The sequence below is a fragment of the Vidua chalybeata genome, chromosome 23 (assembly GCF_026979565.1).
Source record: "Vidua chalybeata isolate OUT-0048 chromosome 23, bVidCha1 merged haplotype, whole genome shotgun sequence".
Lineage (NCBI taxonomy): Eukaryota > Metazoa > Chordata > Aves > Passeriformes > Viduidae > Vidua > Vidua chalybeata.
The window spans coordinates 3,369,338-3,388,154 of NC_071552.1; the positions used below are offsets into that span (position 1 = coordinate 3,369,338).

Below are 18,817 nucleotides of genomic sequence, written 5' to 3' on the forward strand. Positions count from 1 at the left end.
AAAATAAAATAAAATAAAATAAAATAAATCCAACCAAATTATTCTACGATTCTGCGGTGCTGTGAATCTTCAGAGATGTTCCGCGTGGGGCTGCCCAAATGCTGGGATGAGGGCAGCAGGAGAGCCGGGATTTCTCCGGGGCTTTACAGAAGCCCTTCCTGATCCAGAAGGGTAAAAGCCAATCCCTGCAACAAAGGAAATGTGAATTTTTGTCCTTTGTGGAATCACAGAATAGTTGGGGTGGGAAGGGAGCTCTGGAGATCCCCCAGTCCAACCCCCCTGCCCAGGCAGGGTCACCTGGAGCAGGGACACGGGGACACATCCAGGTGGGGCTGGGATGGCTCCGGACAGGGAGAATCCAAAAACCTCCCAGGGCAGCTGAACAGGGATCCACCACCTCCGTGGGAAGCTCTTCCCTCCGGTCGTTCCTGCACCGAGAAGCCCAGAACGGGACACTGTAAATCTCATAAAGTAAAACTCATTCCAGACTATTATATCTCACTGGAAATTCCAAAAAAAAAAAAAAAAAAGATGGAAACTGGGATTTGAATATCGAATGAGATAAAAGGCCCGCCGTATTCTGTTTTCCAATGGAAACAATTCAATTTTCCAACGGAAACAATTCCATTTTCCAATGGAAATAATTCCGTTTTCCAATGGAAACAATTCCATTTTCCAATGGAAATAATTCCGTTTTCCAATGGAAATAATTCCGTTTTCCAATGGAAACAATTCCATTTTCCAATGGAAATAATTCCGTTTTCCAATGGAAACAATTCCGTTTTCCAATGGAAATAATTCCGTTTTTCAGTGGAGAGCGGCTGCTCCCGGGCGCTACCACAGCGCCCGCGGGAGGGGGGGAACCGCGCTCCCCCCGCGGGCCGCGCCTGGTGGGTGCGGCCGGCGTCCCCCGGGGTTGCCGTGGCAACGGGAACAGCGCGGCGCGGCCCGGAACGGGCCCGGGCCCGAACGGCGGGGACAGGACACGGGACACGGGACAGGGACACGGGAACGGCGGTGAGAGGCACAGGGACACGGACAGGGACACGGGAACGGCGGTGAGAGGCACAGGGACACGGACAGGGACACGGGAACGGCGGTGAGAGGCACAGGGACACGGACAGGGACACGGGAACGGCGGTGAGAGGGACAGGGACACGGACAGGGACACGGGAACGGCGGTGAGAGGGACAGGGACACGGACAGGGACACGGGAACGGCGGTGAGAGGGACAGGGACACGGGAACAGGGACACGGGAACGGCGGTGAGAGGGACAGGGACACGGACAGGGACACGGGAACGGCGGTGAGAGGGACAGGGACACGGGAACAGGGACACGGGAACGGCGGTGAGAGGGACAGGGACACGGGAACAGGGACACGGGAACGGCGGTGAGAGGCACAGGGACACGGGACAGGGACATGGGACATGGGACACGGGACAGGGACACGGGACACAGGAACGGCGGTGAGAGGCACAGGGACACGGGACAGGGACACGGGACATGGGACACGGGACAGGGACACGGGACACAGGAACGGCGGTGAGAGGCACAGGGACACGGGACAAGCACAGGGACACGGGACAGGGCACCAGGGCTGGGAGGGGGCAGGGACAGGGAGCTGGGGACAGGGGAGGCCTTGGGGACACAGTGGCTTTCCTCTGGGACTGAGGTCCTGCTCCAGGCCAGGGGATTCCTCCTTCCCTACCCATGCCAGGCCCTGCTCCCAGGGCTGCCGTGGTCACTGACGGGAGCAGGGGACACAGGGGGGACACAGGGGGGACACAGGGGGGACACAGGGGACACAGGGGGGACACAGGGGACACAGGGGGCACAGGGGACACACAGGGGACACAGGGGACACAGGGGGCACAGGGGACACACAGGGGACACAGGGGGGACACAGGGGACACAGGGGACACAGGGGGCACAGGGGGCACACAGGGGACACAGGGGACACAGGGGGCACACAGGGGACACAGGGCACACAGGGGACATTGTCCAGGTGTCAGGGCTGCCTGCAGGGTGAACTCGGCTGTGAGCAGCAGAGTAAAATATCCAAAATTCTTTATCCCCAGGTACTGAAGTGACTCTGCCTGTGCAGCTCTGACCGTGCTGGTGCCGGGGTGTGCTGGCACTGATGCACATCTGAGCACAGAACATCTGAGCTCAGAACATCTCAGCACAGAACATCTCAGCTCAGAACATCTCAGCACAGAACATCTCAGCTCAGAACATCTCAGCACAGAACATCTGAGCTCAGAACATCTGAGCTCAGAACATCTCAGCACAGAACATCTCAGCTCAGAACATCTGAGCTCAGAACATCTCAGCTCAGAACATCTCAGCACAGAACATCTCAGCTCAGAGCATCTCAGCACAGAACATCTCAGCTCAGAACATCTGAGCTCAGAACATCTCAGCTCAGAACATCCCAGCTCAGAACATCTCAGCTCAGAGCACTCCTTTTCCTCCCTCCCACTTCAACTCGGGAATATCTGGCAGTGCAAACGGCTTCTGAACACTTCAGCCGAGTGTAAAGAAACTCTAATGCTTATTTAGACAGAGCTCCAGTTCTCCCTGTGCTCCCTGTCACACCTTCTTGCTGATTTTACATGGCCAGGGGGTATAAAGTTGCATGAAGAGAACAAACAAAATTCATTTTAACTCTCAAAGTTAACAGATGCTTTGCCTCAGCTTAGTTTTCTTTGTCACAAGCTGGTTTTGCATCATTTATTACCACCAATAGCTGAGATTTCATAGCAGTAAATCCTGTGTTTGATATGTAGAGATCTTGACATTATTGCTTAAAGGCAAATCAGTGGGACAGATGAGAATAGAGAATTGTTTGAACAATAGAAGGTCAAATTCTGAGCCTAAGCCAATGGTAGCAGCCAAATGCAGCTTTTAAATATTATTAAAATGTTCTTTGTGTTCTCCAAATGCAGGGCTGGTGTGAGCCATCGGTGCAAAACAGGGGATGAATCCTTCAAGCATGAAATACATTTCAGTCTCTTCCCCACACACTTACACCACCAACAACATCGACGTCCCTCCGAAAATCCTCGTGCCTCCCGTTTTCCAACCTGCGAGCTGGGAAAGGGAAAGGAGCTCTGCCTCCAGTCTGGAGGATTCCCAGGATTCTGACTCTGAGAGCCTGGCAAAGGAGAGGCAGAACCAGCTGGCACTCCAGCAGAGGATCCTGGAAAATCAGGAGCTGGAAAGGCAGGAGGCTGGTGACATCCTGGAGGATGACATCGTGGAACAGGACAGCTTGGAGGAGATGAGTTCTGAGGAGACAGGAGCTGAGTATGACACAAAAAAGAAAGGAAAACCAAAGATTTATGGCAGTGGAAGGTAAGGCAAAAACTTTAGTGGAGTAGAATAATTCTGACACTTTTAACCTGATGTTCCTCAAGGCCACATTTAAACATCCTTCAGAAAGCATTAACTCGGTACATAAAATAAAATTGAATATCCTGTCATATGCATGGGAGGTTTAACCCCGGATAAATTGGGAATAATTCTTGAGTTTAAAGGGATTACATTAAACCCAAAGTAATAACAATGTGCAGTTTCAATTTAATAGTCTACTTAAAATAAAATTACAAATAAATGAAGGCTAAATGATTAATAGCATGCTTTTATTCACCTCCTCAACAAGCAAAATGGCCAGTTATTGAATATTTTATTGTGAGTGCAAATGATGTTAATTGTACTAGAAACATGCTCTAATTTTTAGTAATTTTTTTGGACTGAATACTGTGCTGAATGTGAGGCTCTTCATTAAATGGAAATTTGATTTTATTTTGTTTGAACTCAGCCCAGTAAGTACTCCAGTGCAGTCCATTAAGCAGAGCAAATATCACAGCACATACATATGAAACCCCCTCTCTACATCCATTACCAACCTCGGAATTTGAAGAGGAAATGCTGCAGCTGTTGTCTGCTCACCACACTTTTGTTGAGGAGCACAGAGTCCATCCAAACCTCCCCACGGAGCTGGGGGCAGGAATAAAAGGTGCCCTTTTTGTCTGGGGATGATTAGGGATGAAGGAGCTCTTCACACTCATTTTGTCCCCGTGCAGTGACCTGGGCTGAGTCCCACAACTGGGTTCTGTGCACACATTTCAGCACAAAGGGACTCTTTAGCATTATCCTCTGCCATTTCAATCATTGCAATTAGCTCACATATTTCTGCACTCACTTCAGAACAGCCTCACCTCGTGCTGTTTACCTGCAGCCTCTGCCAGCTGGGAGTAATGATTTTTTCCCTGGTGGAAATCAGCTCCAGGAGACCGTGGCAGCCATGCTCACCTGGAAAGCAAAGACAAACTTTCTTTGTTATTGTTATTTGTGTTATGATTGTTTTGTCATTAGGAGCCACTTGAAATATAGGCAGAGGCATGTAACTCCTTGAGAAAGGATGTATAAATGATTTATTTATTTTAATATCATTAACAAGGCCACAGGTTGGGGAACCCAGCAGATTTCTTTAACAGGAGCTGAAGAATCAACCAGGTTTCAGTGCCTGTAAATGTCCTCTGGCAGAGTCACCAAGAAACCAGGGCTATCCTGCAGGTCCAGGGAAGAAAAAATGGTGTTAAAAGTGTTTTTTTTCTCCCCCACTCCTTCCTCCTGCCACTGCCTGCACATCTCCTGGAAGCCTCTTCGGATGGATTTGACTCCTGCAGTTGGTTTTCCTCCCATTGGATCATGTCTTAAATCAGAAATTGGATCAACTGAGGATTTTTTAAGGCAGAGCATCTGGCTTTGCTTTATGACAAATGTAACTCAGAGCAGTAATTTGGCCACTTGTTAAAAAAATCTGTCAAACACACAGACTTTTCATTTATGTTTTTCTACTCTTATCTAATCACTGCCTGTTTTTTAATAAAAAGTGATTTTACATCTTTTCTAGAAAGAGTTTTTTAATCAAAGCATCATGATGTTTCACAGGAATGAGGAGAGGAAATAAGAACACAGAGCTGAAGGCTGTTCTTGCTTGGACAGTCTCAAAAGGACACTTGAAAAAACTGATTTTACCAGGGATTTCACTTTTATTTCACTCAGCAGAGCCTTTGAAGAAGGAACAACACAAACTGCCTTTTGTAGACTATAAAATTTTTAAAGAGACAACAGAACAATGCAATTTATCATTTCACCTTTTAGCTGATTCTACTAGGATTTAAAAATTTCTATGCCAAATTTATGATAATGATTGTATTCCACTGTGATCTGTTAGACCAGTTTATCATTCACTGATGATGGAAATTAAAAAGGAAGAGGAAGTCCTGCCTAAATTTTCTACCAAAAAATCTTTGCTAAAACTGTGCTGATCCCAGTCCCATACTGAATGCACTGAAATAATTCATTTGGCCACGGCAGGACATCTGTTTGCACACTGAAATAATACAGAATTTGTACAATTTATGCAGAAATAATTTGGTGTTTGTTTTTTAATTAGGAAAAAACTGCCTGTGGACAAATATTCCAGCCTGAGGTACAATCCTCATTGGAAGAGTGCAAAAAAGGGAGTGGATTTTTTTGAGGCAGAGAAAGCATCCCAAATTGTTGGAGGAAGCAGTGGGGACTTTTCACTGGATTCATTTTATCTCCATTCTGATGGCTCCTCAGAAAATAATCAGCAGGAGGCAAAGACCCAGGATTCACTCCCAGGGTTTGGTCCAGAATTATTCAGCTTTTATGGAGCAAATGTGGCCAGCAACAACCCTGTTGGGCCACAAGCCAAAAGGAAGGAACCTGCAGATGGATTTCATTCCAAAGATAATCCTGGCCAAGCCTTTCCTCCCCAGCATCAACAGGATCCACCCCAAAGAGCAAAAAAAAACTTTGTGAAAAAAAATAAACGGACTTTGGGGTTACAGTCAGAGAAGATTAATTCCTATCTTGAACTGCACAATAAAAAGCAGCAAGTTCTTCAAGGGCAGGTGGGTAAATTTATAAATTCCCTAATTTCTGTAAATTAGGTCTGTCCAGTGTTGAACTCTCAGCTTTGCAGAGGGGAGCAGCAGATTTGAAATCCATCATGCAAGTAAGTGACAGCTTTGGAATTCCAGGGAAATATTCCATAAAGTCACCCTTTATGGAATAACTGACAAATCTCCAGCTGCTCCCAAGCCCAGTGGTGGCCACGTTCCAGCTGCCTGTTCCTGACCAGGGAAGTGTCACAGATGTCACACTACTTTTTAATCTTGATGCTAAGGAAATTCTGTCTTCTTTCCTGGCATCTGCACTGCCCCTTATCAGTGGCTCTTTTTTATGCTGCCTCTCATTTTTTCTGCTTGGCCAACATGAGTTTGACAATTATTCTCTCTGCTATGCCTTATTCCAGATTTTTCTCCATGGAGCAAATGCAAAGTTGGTTAGAAGGAATCTTGAAGCCCATCCATGAGCAGGGACATTTCCCATGTCCCAGGTGCTCCAAGCCCTGTCCAGCCTGGCCTTGGGCACTCCCAGGGATCCAGGGGCAGCCCCAGCTGCTCTGGGCACCCTGTGTTAACCTGCCCACCCTCCCAGGGCACAATTCCTAATTCCCAATATCCCATCCATCCCTGCCCTCTGGCAGTGGGATCCATTCCCTGTGTCCTGTCCCTCCGTGCCTTGTCCCCAGTCCCTCTCCAGCTCTCCTGGAGCCCCTTTAGGGACTGGAAGCCTCCCTGGATCCTTCTCCTCTCCAGGGGAGCACCCCCAGCTCTCCCTGGATCCTTCTCCTCTCCAGGGGAGCACCCCCAGCTCTCCCTGGATCCTTCTCCTCTCCAGGGGAGCACCCCCAGCTCTCCCTGGATCCTTCTCCTCTCCAGGGGAGCACCCCCAGCTCTCCCTGGATCCTTCTCCTCTCCAGGGGAGCACCCCCAGCTCTCCCTGGATCCTTCTCCTCTCCAGGGGAGCACCCCCAGCTCTCCCTGGATCCTTCTCCTCTCCAGGGGAGCACCCCCAGCTCTCCCTGGATCCTTCTCCTCTCCAGGGGAGCACCCCCAGCTCTCCCTGGATCCTTCTCCTCTCCAGGGGAGCACCCCCAGCTCTCCCAGCCCGGCTCCAGAGGGGCTCCAGCCCTGCAGCAGCTCCGTGGTTTCCTCTGGCCTCGAGCTCCATGAGGTTTCCATGGGCTGATGTCCCAAGCCTGTCAGGATCCCAAACCAAATTTGATGCTGGACATCAGCACTTGGGTCTGAAGTTCTGACTATGCACAGCCTCAGACAACTTGTGGCAAGATTCAAGAGGAAATGTAATTACAGTTCCTAATGAACCATTAGAAACGAGTTCATTGCTTTTCCTTGCTACTTATTATGCATAATGAGAAAGGGGGAGTCAATAAATCACTCCACACAGAAAATTCTTACCTTGGAAAACTCTAGGGATGTCGTTCTTCAAGTGACACCTCTGCCAAGGCTAATGAAGAGTTGACACAACATTAGAGGGAATTTTCTGACTTTGTTCCAGTGGCAGGAATGATGGACAGGATTTTTTTCTAGTAGAGCTATTAAGAGCACTTGTTTTTTTCAGTTCTAATTTGGATGATGGTAAAAATAATGAGTGAGGATGGATGCTAATTAGAGCTATGTTGATATGATTATGTTTGCTATTCAGGGAATTCTGGAAATCGCTCCTGTCTAAGTGTTGGAGCCAGGGATCAGGACTTCATTGTGCAGACACAGTTCAAAAATATGGAATGGGCAAAGGAATCAGTTGAAGTCAGGGTTATGAGCTAAGATTATCGTGCTGAAGTGGCCGTGGGGACAGCAGAGAGGTGACACAGCAGGCAGAGGGGCTGAAGGAAAGTGTATTCCTGACCTAGACAAGTTACAGAGAGGCTGTGGACTTGCCATCCCTGGAAGTGTTCCAGGACAGGGCTTGGAGCGACCTGGGATGGTGGAAGGTGTCCCTGCCCATGGCAGAGGGTGGGACAAGATGGGCTTTAAGGTCCCTTCCCAGCCAAGCATTCCACGATTCTGTGATTCCATGAGTGGCATCAGCACCTGCTGTCAGCCACCCCTGGATCTGCTGCAGGACAGGCAGGAGTTACTGATTAATTTACTGTTAACTGACAGTTCATTTACTGATTCCTAACCAAGATATCCATGGCTCAGTCTCGTTGGAACGGGTGAAAAAAGTCCTGAGGGGAGGATTGTGGTGGTTCAGGAGCCAGCTTTGGTCACCCCACCTGGAAAACTCTATCCAAAAGTGCAAAACCACCAAGTACGTGAAGAAACAAATGAGCCACATGTCACCAATCAAACTCTGCTTCCCTAAAATGATTTTTCTGAGCTTTGCAGGGGGTTGAAGCTGAATTGATTGATCTGCTCACTGCTGGCTGCCAGGGGTTGTGGTAATGAAATAGTGTTTGCTTTGAGGGCAGGACTTTGTGCACAACTGAGTTAAAATACTTCCAGCCTCGTTCTGCAAGATTTAAATTTACAGATTACAGATTTTCTCTGTGCTGGAGGTAGCAAAACACACCACAAACCGTGCTGATCTGTATATTTACTAATTCATATAGCATTTTATACAGCATCAAGTCCTTTGCAGTGTTGCCTGATTCCTAAAGAACCCCATGATGAGTTTCTTTGAGAGAGAGAGAGAGAGAGGCAGAAGGAGAAGCAGTGCCCAATCTAGCTCAGCTGTGCTCAATCCGAGTTGCTTTCCTACCTCCAAGCCCCTTACTTCAAAGCCAGGAACATAATGTACAATTTTTTAATGGCTCTAGAGCAAGGCACTCAGACTCTCTGTGCACTGAGCCTTCCCTCGGTGTAAACACCTAATCAAGATTGCCTGTGCTTCAACAATAGCAGCCAAATGCAATTCGAGAACCACAAAGCTTTGAAGTCCTCCCTGCAAAGGCTGGTTTGCCAGTCTGGGATAATGACATGCCATGATTGCTGCCTTTGTTGTATCTTTTCAGTGGAGAAGCAATTATGGGCCTCAATTTAACAGAATAGGCATTACACAGCTTATGATTCTCAAAATGCAATTTCATTTGATCATTTTCTCAATTTGATTGGTATTAATAGAATGGTTCACAAAAAAAAAAAAAAAAATGCTGGCAGAGGTTGTGTCCTGTTCCTCTTTCAAAGAGATAATGTAGAAGTATGTTTTACCTGCCCAGCACTCCATCAATGCACTGAGTCAGTTGCTTCCACCAAAAACATCTTATCCACTGCAAATCTGTGGCTGTCCACAGCTCAGGAAAACCTAGCTCTGTGGTATTTTTTAATTTTCTTGGGAATTTTTCCAGGGATTTACGTTGAATTTGGAGCCATGAGATCACCCATAAATTCAGCAATAAACCCTGCCCACCTTTTCTTAGCTGCCCTAATCTCTTACCCCCAGAGTGAGAGGCTCAGCTTCCCACATTTTCTTCCCACTGATGATTTTCAGTTGATAATTCTCTTGGTCATAAAAATCTTCCCACTGCCAGTTCTCCTGTGGGACCACTCTGGGGTGGAGCAGAGATTCCTGTCACAGAGACACTGCCCAACACACTTCCACTAAAATACTCAGCAGGATAGTTTGGGACAAAAAATAGAAACTAAAAAAAATGTTAAAAATCAGATTTCCTGCAATTTTATAGATTAGGAAAAAAGTTTATTTCAAGAAAAAAAAAATACATTGCTATATTTACAAGAATCTCACCTGGCTTTGTGCAGTGATAACTGCACAAACTCAAAAAAACTTGCTCCAAAGAAATTTGCAGCCGTGGTTATGTGGAGCTATCCTTGTTTTGCCAGGCTCTGTGTATTCCAGACTTTATTTCTGCAGCTCCTCCTGTGCTTTTTCACCCCCATTATTGTGTTTTGCCAGCTTTTCCTGCCAGCCTCTTGTGTGATTGCTGGCCAGGGATGGTTTCTGGCTCTTTTTCTGTTATTAGGTGCATCCAGAGGCTCTCGTGGAAATGGAGGAGCCCAGACATTTGAGAGTTTCTGTGCTGCACAATTTTCCTTTCTTTTATTCCTCTTTAAAGTAGAAGGAATCCTCCCTCCCATTCATTGGCTTTTGCTTCTTTTTCTCCTTTAACCATTTCTCTCCTTGTCATCCATTCCATACTGCCAAATTTTAATTTTCATAGGCCACAAATGATTTCTCTTTATTTCCCCATCCCCTGATTGCTGTGACCATGAACATTCCTGGTTTTTAGGTCACGGATCCTACACCAGTTGATGAAGAACCACTCCAGAATGTCCCAGCATTCCAGACTGGGAAAATGAAGCCTGAAGACAAACGGTACCCAAAAGGACAGCAGCTCAAGGTTCCTTTTTGAGAGAATTTAATAATGGAAATTCAGTAGAATTTATAATTTTAGAATTTTATATTTTAAAAATTTAGACTTTTCAGTTGAAATATGTCTATAAAAGCACTGAATTTGGATGTTTAAAGCTGTCATCGTGTGGCTTTTAAAGTAATTATTACTGACAATAAATCCTTAAATATTTGTCAATAGATGAGCACTGTAATTTAATGTATGTGTGCTTTATGTACTAGATAAATTTAAAGCAAAATGCCAAGAAATTCTGAGCTCACAGAATCTATTATTGTCTATTTAGGAGATTATTTGGTTGATAATCTAAAATTACAAACTGGTACATGGTCATGTTTGATGGTTTGGGAGAATTCTGAACCAGAACTTCACCATTTCTGCCTGATTTGTCCCCTAAAATTAAGGAGGAGTGAATTAATTGCCGTAAACCAGAAAATACAACTGAAAAATCTCCTGAATAAATTCTCAAAATCCTTCCCCCCAAACCATCACACACAGCCATGTACTAATTTATAATTTTAGATTATCAACCAAATCATCTCCTAAATAAATTCTCAGAATCCTTCCAAACCATCACACACAGCCATGTATTAATTTATAATTTTAGATTATCAACCAAATCATCTCCTAAATAAATTCTCAGAATCCTTCCAAACCATCAAACACAGCCATGTACTAATTTGTAATTTTAAGTTATCAACCAAATCATCTCCTGAATAAATTCTCACAATTCTCCCAAACCATCACACACGGCCATGTACTAATTTGTAATTTTAAGTTATCAACCAAATCATCTCCTGAATAAATTCTCACAATTCTCCCAAACCATCACACACGGCCATGTACTAATTTATAATTTTAGGTTATCAACCAAATCATCTCCTAAACAAATTCTGTCTCACAGTCCTCCCAAACCATCACACACAGCCATGTATTAATTTATAATTTTAGATTATCAACCAAATCATCTCCTAAATAAATTCTCACAATCCTCCCAAACCATCACACACAGCCATGTACTAATTTGTAATTTTAAGTTATCAACCAAATCATCTCCTAAGCAGATCACGATTCTGGCAGCAGCCAAAGTGGGAGCAGTCCCAAATAAACAATTCCACCTTGTGCCAGGCCATGGAACTCCAGGAGTCAGGATTCCCAGGGCTGAAGCTTTTCCCAAACCCTGGAGCTGGGTGGGTTTCACACCTGCTTTCATTCGGTTTTTGAGCGTTTTTCCCGTGCTGGGGCTGCTCACAAAAGAACCCCGGAGACCCGGGAGGGTGACGTGGAGGATTTCAGCCCTCACAGGGATTTAATGGGTCGAGAATGGATTTGTGGATTCCCTGGAAGGAAATCCGAGTCTTTCCTCCAAGTGGGCAACACCTGATGCTGTAATTGGGAAGTGATAGATTTAAATGAGTTTCAGATTTAGAGTGTGGCAGTTTGGCTCTAAATAGCAGTCCTGGTGTGCTTCAGTTCTTGAATTCTGGATTATGTTTTGCAGGGAGGAGTGCTTGGTTTAGAATAAGATTATTTGTATAATTTATAGTTTATAATTTTGTATTATTTATATAATATAAGATTATATCTATGATTTATAATTTATAGTTGTTTTATCATTTATATACTGTAATGTTATTTATATAATTTATACTTATTTATTTATATAATTTACTATTATTTTATAATTTATATAATATTATTTATATAATTGGCATCAGGCTGTTCTACCACGGGCCAGTCTAACAGTGTGTGCAAAGCCATTTTCCCCTGACATTTGGCACATAAAAAGCAAGAACTGATTTGATTTTTGGAGCATTTTTTCCAGGCGGTTGGCAGAGAGGTATCACTTATCCACAGGCTTAGATCTGTGCACTTTATTTTTGCACCTCATGCAGATAAAACTCCCTCCATCCACATTTACCACACCTGGTTTGCATCTGCAAGGGCCTGAATTTATAGCCCAAAGCTGCAGAATTTGTCTGAGGCCACCAAGCAAAGTTTTGATGCTGAATTATCCGTTGAGCAGCACCTAAATAACATCCCTGCTCCTGTTCTGCACTGAGGGTTCCTTCATATTTGAATTTTGGGTTAAATCCAGCCATGAGCAGGGTTAGATCCAAGCAGCTCAGAGGGATTTTGATGTGAGTGCTGAAGCTTCTGCACGAATATCTCAAATATCCTCTGTGAAATTCACCCAGCTGTTGGAAACTCGTTTCAGGAGCGGCACCAGTTCCTGCAGAAAAATCAAACAGGATCCAAGCAGCCTCTCAGTGGAAGAGCTTTCCCAAGGAGTGGTGGCCAAGAAGCCCCAGGAGGAGCAGCAGAAGCAAAGCCTTGGATCCAGCAAATCCCAGGATTTCAGGCTGCTCCCCCCGCAGTGGGGCAGGAGCACAGCTCTGCACCAAATCCAAATTCTTCTCTTGGCCCAGCAGAAAAATCCCAAAGTGGCTTTAATAATTTCCCAAATTCAATCCTTACCACACCTGCCCATCATTTTCTCCCAGTATTCCAGAATTTTTACCCAGCAGAGGTTTTAAATCCTGAGTATGCCAGTAAGGAGGACAAGAAATACCAGCGTGACTCTCCAGCTGGAATTCCACATCAATTCCCAGCCAATGCCATCCCTGGGCAGCATTTTTCCAGGAATAACTGCAGCAGTGGCCAGGCACATCCAGAACTGGGGAATATTTCATCTGATTTTAATGCAATTTTTCAAGAAAAGGTGAAGGATCAAGCACCGCTTCCAGATTTCAAAAATCATATTCATGAGGATAACAGGTATTAGAATAGTTTGCGATAAGGATTTAAGTGATAAAATAATATTATCATAACCCTGTGATGCCCAGAAAAGAAACAAATGGACAAGAAAATGCTTTAAAGTCCAAAGTAGAAAGTTATTTTGGTACAAACCTGCCATTGTAATTCACCACTAATTGAAGATTCATTATAGCTATTGATTTTTAAATGTGGCAGTGGAAAAGGACAGTTGTGTCCTCCAGGTATGGAAATTTCCACAATTTAAAGTTTCCTTTTAGGAGGCTGGGTGGGAAAATTTAAAATATAGCTAGGAAAGGGCATTGTGCATAAATTAAGAGTTTGTAGCAAAACTGGCTTTGCAGGGTGAATATCCAGGGTCAGGTCTGTCCCTAAAGGGGAGAGCAGGAAAATCCTCAATTATGTAGAATTTCACCTGTCTTGATTTAAAAAAATGAAGGTTTTATTTCACATAAACAAATAATTCTATCAGTACTCAGCAGGCCTGATCCAAAACCTTTCATAGGCTTCAGCTACTTTTGCTTGAGGCTAAAATTTCCCCATTTGTGGGTTTTTTCCCATTTATTTTCCATACACTTGGGTGCAAGCAAAGTCATTTATTGTGAATTCCTCATCATCCCATCTCCCTGCTCCCATCTTCACGTTCAGGTTCTTTGCTGAGCTCCCTGCTGTGTGTAAATTCAGATTTTTACTCTTTCCCCCTGACTTTTGAAGGCCTTTTCCATGCTTTGTTCACAGTTCACCGACAGCTGCTTGTAGAATCTCCCATTTTAGAGAAACGGAGGAGCAGCAGCAGCCAAGAATTTCTGATTTTGATGATTTTGCTGGCACGTGGCTGTGGGGTTTGTTCCCACCTGCCCTGCCCCAGGGACACAGGGGCTCCCAGGGAGATTCAGGAAGCTCTGAAGGAAACCCAAGGAAAATGAGACGAAGCAGCTCAGAAGGATCTCTCCTGCAAAGGGAAAAGCAAAACCAGCCCAAAGCCAGCAAGAAGGTGAGAAAATAGATGTGGGTTGGGTGGTTAAACATTTCCATTCCCCCTCTAATGTTTCTTCTTAATAAAGCAAAGGGTTTTTTTTAAAAAAACACCCTATAAAAGGGACTGAGAAATGTTGTAAAAGCACATGGACACGCAGCAGAGCATTGAAAATCATGGAACAAAGGTAGAAATAGACACTGAAATGATTTTAGAGCAAAGGGATCCACTTGGATCAGTCTGGTTTAGCTCCAGGGACACACAGAGCAGTGTTTGTCCTCTCATTTATCCACAGATGAAATTATTTGGGGTCAGGCTGTTAGTGTGGAGCAGCAGGCAGGCTCAGATCTGAGCCATCCATTATCCTGCTCACACTCCTTTATTGTCCAGCTCAAATCTCCTGCTGTCCAAGGGATTCCAACCCCAAATTTGGAGGATTTGTAAAGCCAACAGCATAAACATCATCCCAAACCTCCTGATGGTCCTTATTAAAACTTGGATTTCTGTCTCCTCTGCATGCCCACTTGTCCTGGTGTCACCACTTAGCACAGCAGAAGGCTGCCCGTGACAAATGAAATGTTTGAGAAGTTTGCTCCAGGTCTCAGGGCAGACAAAGTAAGCTGGAATAATGATTTCATGCAGTTTGGGTATTGCTGCCTGAGTGCCCCTAAGAAGAATTAGGATTATGATGGTAACTGAAGGGCAGATCTCCTTCCCTTTCTGTTCAAACCATTGTTTCTTGTCCCGTGCTTGCAGCAGTTTTCTCACGCTTCACATGTGAGGAATGCACAGCGAATCAGACTGCTTGTGCTCCCAGGAAAATCCAGCTTTTCCTAATAAACAAATGCACTCATGCTCATTGCAACTTTCTGTTAGTCTTTTCATCCCAACTATTATTTGAAAATGTTTTATAATACTACAAAGCACAACATCCAGGGTGCCCTTTACGTGTGCTGTGCTGATGTAGGATGGTTAGGCAGTCTGACCTCGTGGAGGACAAATTGCACAGTGCCTGTGAATCTTCACAAAAACCTCCTTGTTCAAGTCATATTTTGGATTTTAAAGGCTGTACCTGGTGGCTCATTTGTTCAGCTTGCTTATTGCTGTGTTTTGTGCAATGCATTGTTTGGTGAACAGAATTCTCTCAAAGCCAGCATTCAGAAATTGGGAAAGGTGCAAAAGAAAAAAAATCTTCTTGTACGACTCCTACCCGATTTTGGAAAAAATATTTTAGATCATTAGATGAAAAAAAAAAAAAAACTGATTTTGTGGGACATAGCGAGATTAACTCCTCACTGTACCTCAAATTAAAAATTAGTGAGTTATAGCAAGTAAGAACAGGGATAGCTGACACAAAGAAACCTCAAATAGGAAGTTTAGTGCACAGAATTAATGTAGCTGCAGTTGAGTTTAACTTGAACCTGTGTTTTGAAGAAATGCCCATTTTATTTTATTTTATTTATTTTATTTTATTTTATTTTATTTTATTTTATTTTATTTTATTTCATTTTATTTGCATACAGAAATTGGTGTTCTGCATTACTCTGTGGTTGAAATTATCACGGAGATGATCATAATGAGCTTCACTGACAAGTGTTTAAAACATAATTCCCTTCTAAAAATGTGGCCTTGAAAGAAAATAGAAATATTATGGAGGCATTGGAGTCTTTGTGTGATGTCCTGAAATATTGGAATGGCTTCACCCACCACTCCTGCCTTCACTGTGCTCTTGTAAAGCCTTTGCTGTGCAGCAAAACATGGATTTTTCAGCTGTCTGTGGGCAACTTTGAGAACAAGGAAAGGTTATTCTCTAACATCAATTGCCTGATTTTTGCCACCAAAGTCAGATAATTTATCTGCTTCTCTTACAAAAAATGTCTTTGGAGTCTCATTCTAATCACAGTCAAATGAGTGGCTTCAAGCTGTTTCCAAATAAAGCTCACAAAAGGTCATTTTTGACTGAGAAAATATCACTTTGTGATTGGCATAATTGGCAATTTCCACCTGGATCCAAAGGAAATTCTGTCTCATTTAACTTTCGCCATTAACTCGTTCCTGTTGGTCACTTATTTAAAATGAGACTTGCCTGGGGTGGGACTGAGATTGCAAATGAAATTCTGAGGTTTCCACTACAAGACTTCCTTGAATTATTCTCTCTGTGAAATCACATCAAGGAAAATCTGTTTGCTGTTTGGTTTTCAGCTGGGTAGCTCCAAATTCTGCTTCAATCTGAGTATGAAGCTTGGAGGCCTTGGACCTGACTATGAAACAATCAAAGAGAAAGTGAGTAAACCAAAAGTGAATTTAGACAGGGGAGAGTGGCAGAGAAATCATAATCTATGATTATCTGGGACTTTATATCCTTGGCTAGCTGGAGATCCTACAGGAAAATTCAAATAAAAGCAAAGGCAGCTCTCCTGGGGATAATTTTAACCCTCTAATTTTTAAAATCCAGAAATAGGAATTAATCGGGGCTGACTGCACATCAGGAAATGACAAACTCAAGTGGCTGAGTTGTTATTCCCAGCGTAAAGATCCACCAAATGTTCAAAGAGGAAGTAAAAGTTGTGTAAACACGAGAAAATATTTGGCTGCACTCTGGTGAAATGGAGACAGATTGTTCAGGACAGAATAAAGATGGACCTGTCAGATTTCTGCTGAGCTCCATCCTCTATTCAGTCCAGGGAAAAGCTCTTAAAAGGGAAAAGCAACTAAAAAAAGCTGTGCCATTTATCAGGGCTTCCTGTTGTGTGCTGAGGAGGGATCAATGGCAAAGCCAGGTTGAACAGCAGCAGAGGTGGAAATGGAATATTGGTGGGAAAAGGCTTTCATTGATGGATCCCCCATTGAATTCCAGTCCCCTTTTCTGCTTTTCTCAGAAAGAAAAGCTAAAGCTGCAGAAGGAATATTCCAGGCAAATTAAGGAATATAACATGAAGAATATTATTGTGCTTCAGAGGTTTCTGCCTGCAAAACCCCAGGTGTCTTCAGGGTGCAGACAGAAGGTAAGAGCTGAGTCCCTTCCCAGCTGATTCTGAGGGGTGAGGACTGCAGGCTCCAGGACAGGGCTGTGAATTCAATAATATCAGAATTCCTTGCATTTATTCCCAAACATAAACCACTAAGAGACAAAACTTTATTGCTTGGGTGGCAAAAAGGGGTTTGGATTCTTTTAGGAGGCTTCACCAGCAACATGAGATAATCCCACTGGAGACATGAGGTGTTCCCAAATCCCTGCAACACACAGGCACCAAAACCCATCCCAGGTTAAACCAGGGCTCTGCCAGCTCCAGCATTTCTGTAAAACTCTTTCCATTCCCTCTCCAATTCCACGTTCCAGGCATTATTTTGCTTTTTCATTTTGATAGTTAAGTGCATTATTCACTGAGCTTGTCCTGTTAACCTGCAAAACTCCCTGCCTGAGGGCAAGAGCCTAATGGGAAAAAATGTTTATAAATGTAACAGATTTGTGTTGCTCTTTCTTTTTTCAAATAAAAACACTTCTTCAGTGTCTAAGGTGGCTTCCAGTGGTGTCAGGAAGCAAATCGTGGGCTGGGTTATGTTGCAGTCACCACTGAAGGATCTGGGATTGAATTCTGTCAGAAACAAGATCAGGAATTTAGACATATCTTAACCCACCTAAATACTTTTGGAAATATTGGCCAGGTTTTCTCTCCCTCAGTTCCCCCAGTTTTCCTGCTTTTAGGCTCTGGAATATGCCAAGAAGATTCCAAGACCAAAGACTTTCATTGCGAGGCAATCAGAGCAAGAGGTGAAGGAGGCTCTGCCCCAGGCTCCAGCTGGAACCAGCTTACCCAAAATCCCATCCCTGGAATCTTTGTGGAGCAGGCACGAGAAGGAGAAGGAAGTTGTGGCTGCTTTCGAAGCCCTTCACATCTTATAGGCATTTGGGAAATCTCAGGGATCCAGGCTAAAGTGCCTGAATTGGTTTATTTTCAGCTGTGACCATCGCATCTTCATTTCCCAGTCTCCTGAAATTTAAACTGGTTTAATTATTTTTAAATATTAGAATTGCATCTCTTTTGTTTAACAAATAGACCATTTGCATTTATAGTGTTTTAAATATAGTCCTCTATTCTTTTTTTTTTTAAATAAATGATCTGCCAGTTGCATCTTCCAGACCAATCAGCTCTTGGCTTATCACAGCTGGATCATTTTTAGACATATAAACAGGTAGACATATCTACAAAACATTAAAAATAAACTTCTGTTTCATCTGATGATCTTACCACCAGCAATATTCTCTTTCTGAAGTACAGAAGAGACTTTTGACCAGAAATAAAAGCAAAAATAATCCATTGCTCCTAAAAAAAAAAAAAAAAAAGAACAAAAATATGCTCCAAACACAGCAGCTGGTAATGACAAAATGCTAATTATTTAATTGTTACTCTGTTATCTCTCAGTGAAGAGTTTCCACAAAAAGGTCACAATTTTGAAGCTTCATTTGGGACAAGAAAATTCCAAACAAGTCCTGGCTGAGCATGCAGACAATCTGGGATTAGCCAGGAGCAGTTGGAAAATATATTGGGTAACTGAGGATAATTGAGAGCTGCATGTTTGAGAGGAAACAGCTTTTAACAGATTAAGGCTGTAAAAATAACAACAAACAGATGGGTTTCTTAGGGTGCTTCCATTTCTTTAACTTAGCAAATTATGAATTAAGTCACCATATGAAATGTGATTAGAGCACACAGCGAGGGAATTTGGGCTAAAACCTCCTGGAAAACAGGCTGGATAAAGGCAAAAATAAACACAACCAGCTTGTGA

The 18,817-nt window shown here is 43.7% G+C and overlaps 1 protein-coding gene across 8 annotated transcripts; it reads left to right on the forward strand.

The window, feature by feature from the left end:
- The first annotated feature begins 921 nt into the window (after positions 1-921).
- On the forward strand, positions 922-18,817 carry JHY (junctional cadherin complex regulator). Of its 8 annotated transcripts, none has more exons than XM_053963562.1 (10): positions 922-1,017; positions 2,081-2,538; positions 2,951-3,359; positions 5,470-5,953; positions 10,159-10,269; positions 12,497-13,056; positions 13,792-14,047; positions 16,232-16,312; positions 16,909-17,034; positions 17,736-18,817. In XM_053963562.1, the coding sequence occupies exons 3-10, from the start codon at positions 2,983-2,985 to the stop codon at positions 17,931-17,933; spliced, it is 2,193 nt and encodes a 730-aa protein (XP_053819537.1). In that variant the 5' UTR covers positions 922-1,017; positions 2,081-2,538; positions 2,951-2,982; the 3' UTR covers positions 17,934-18,817. The 8 variants fall into 8 exon arrangements, with proteins under 8 accessions (XP_053819537.1, XP_053819541.1, XP_053819539.1 ...); XM_053963564.1 differs by lacking the exon at positions 922-1,017 and adding an exon at positions 1,083-1,140; XM_053963565.1 differs by lacking the exon at positions 922-1,017 and adding an exon at positions 1,255-1,306.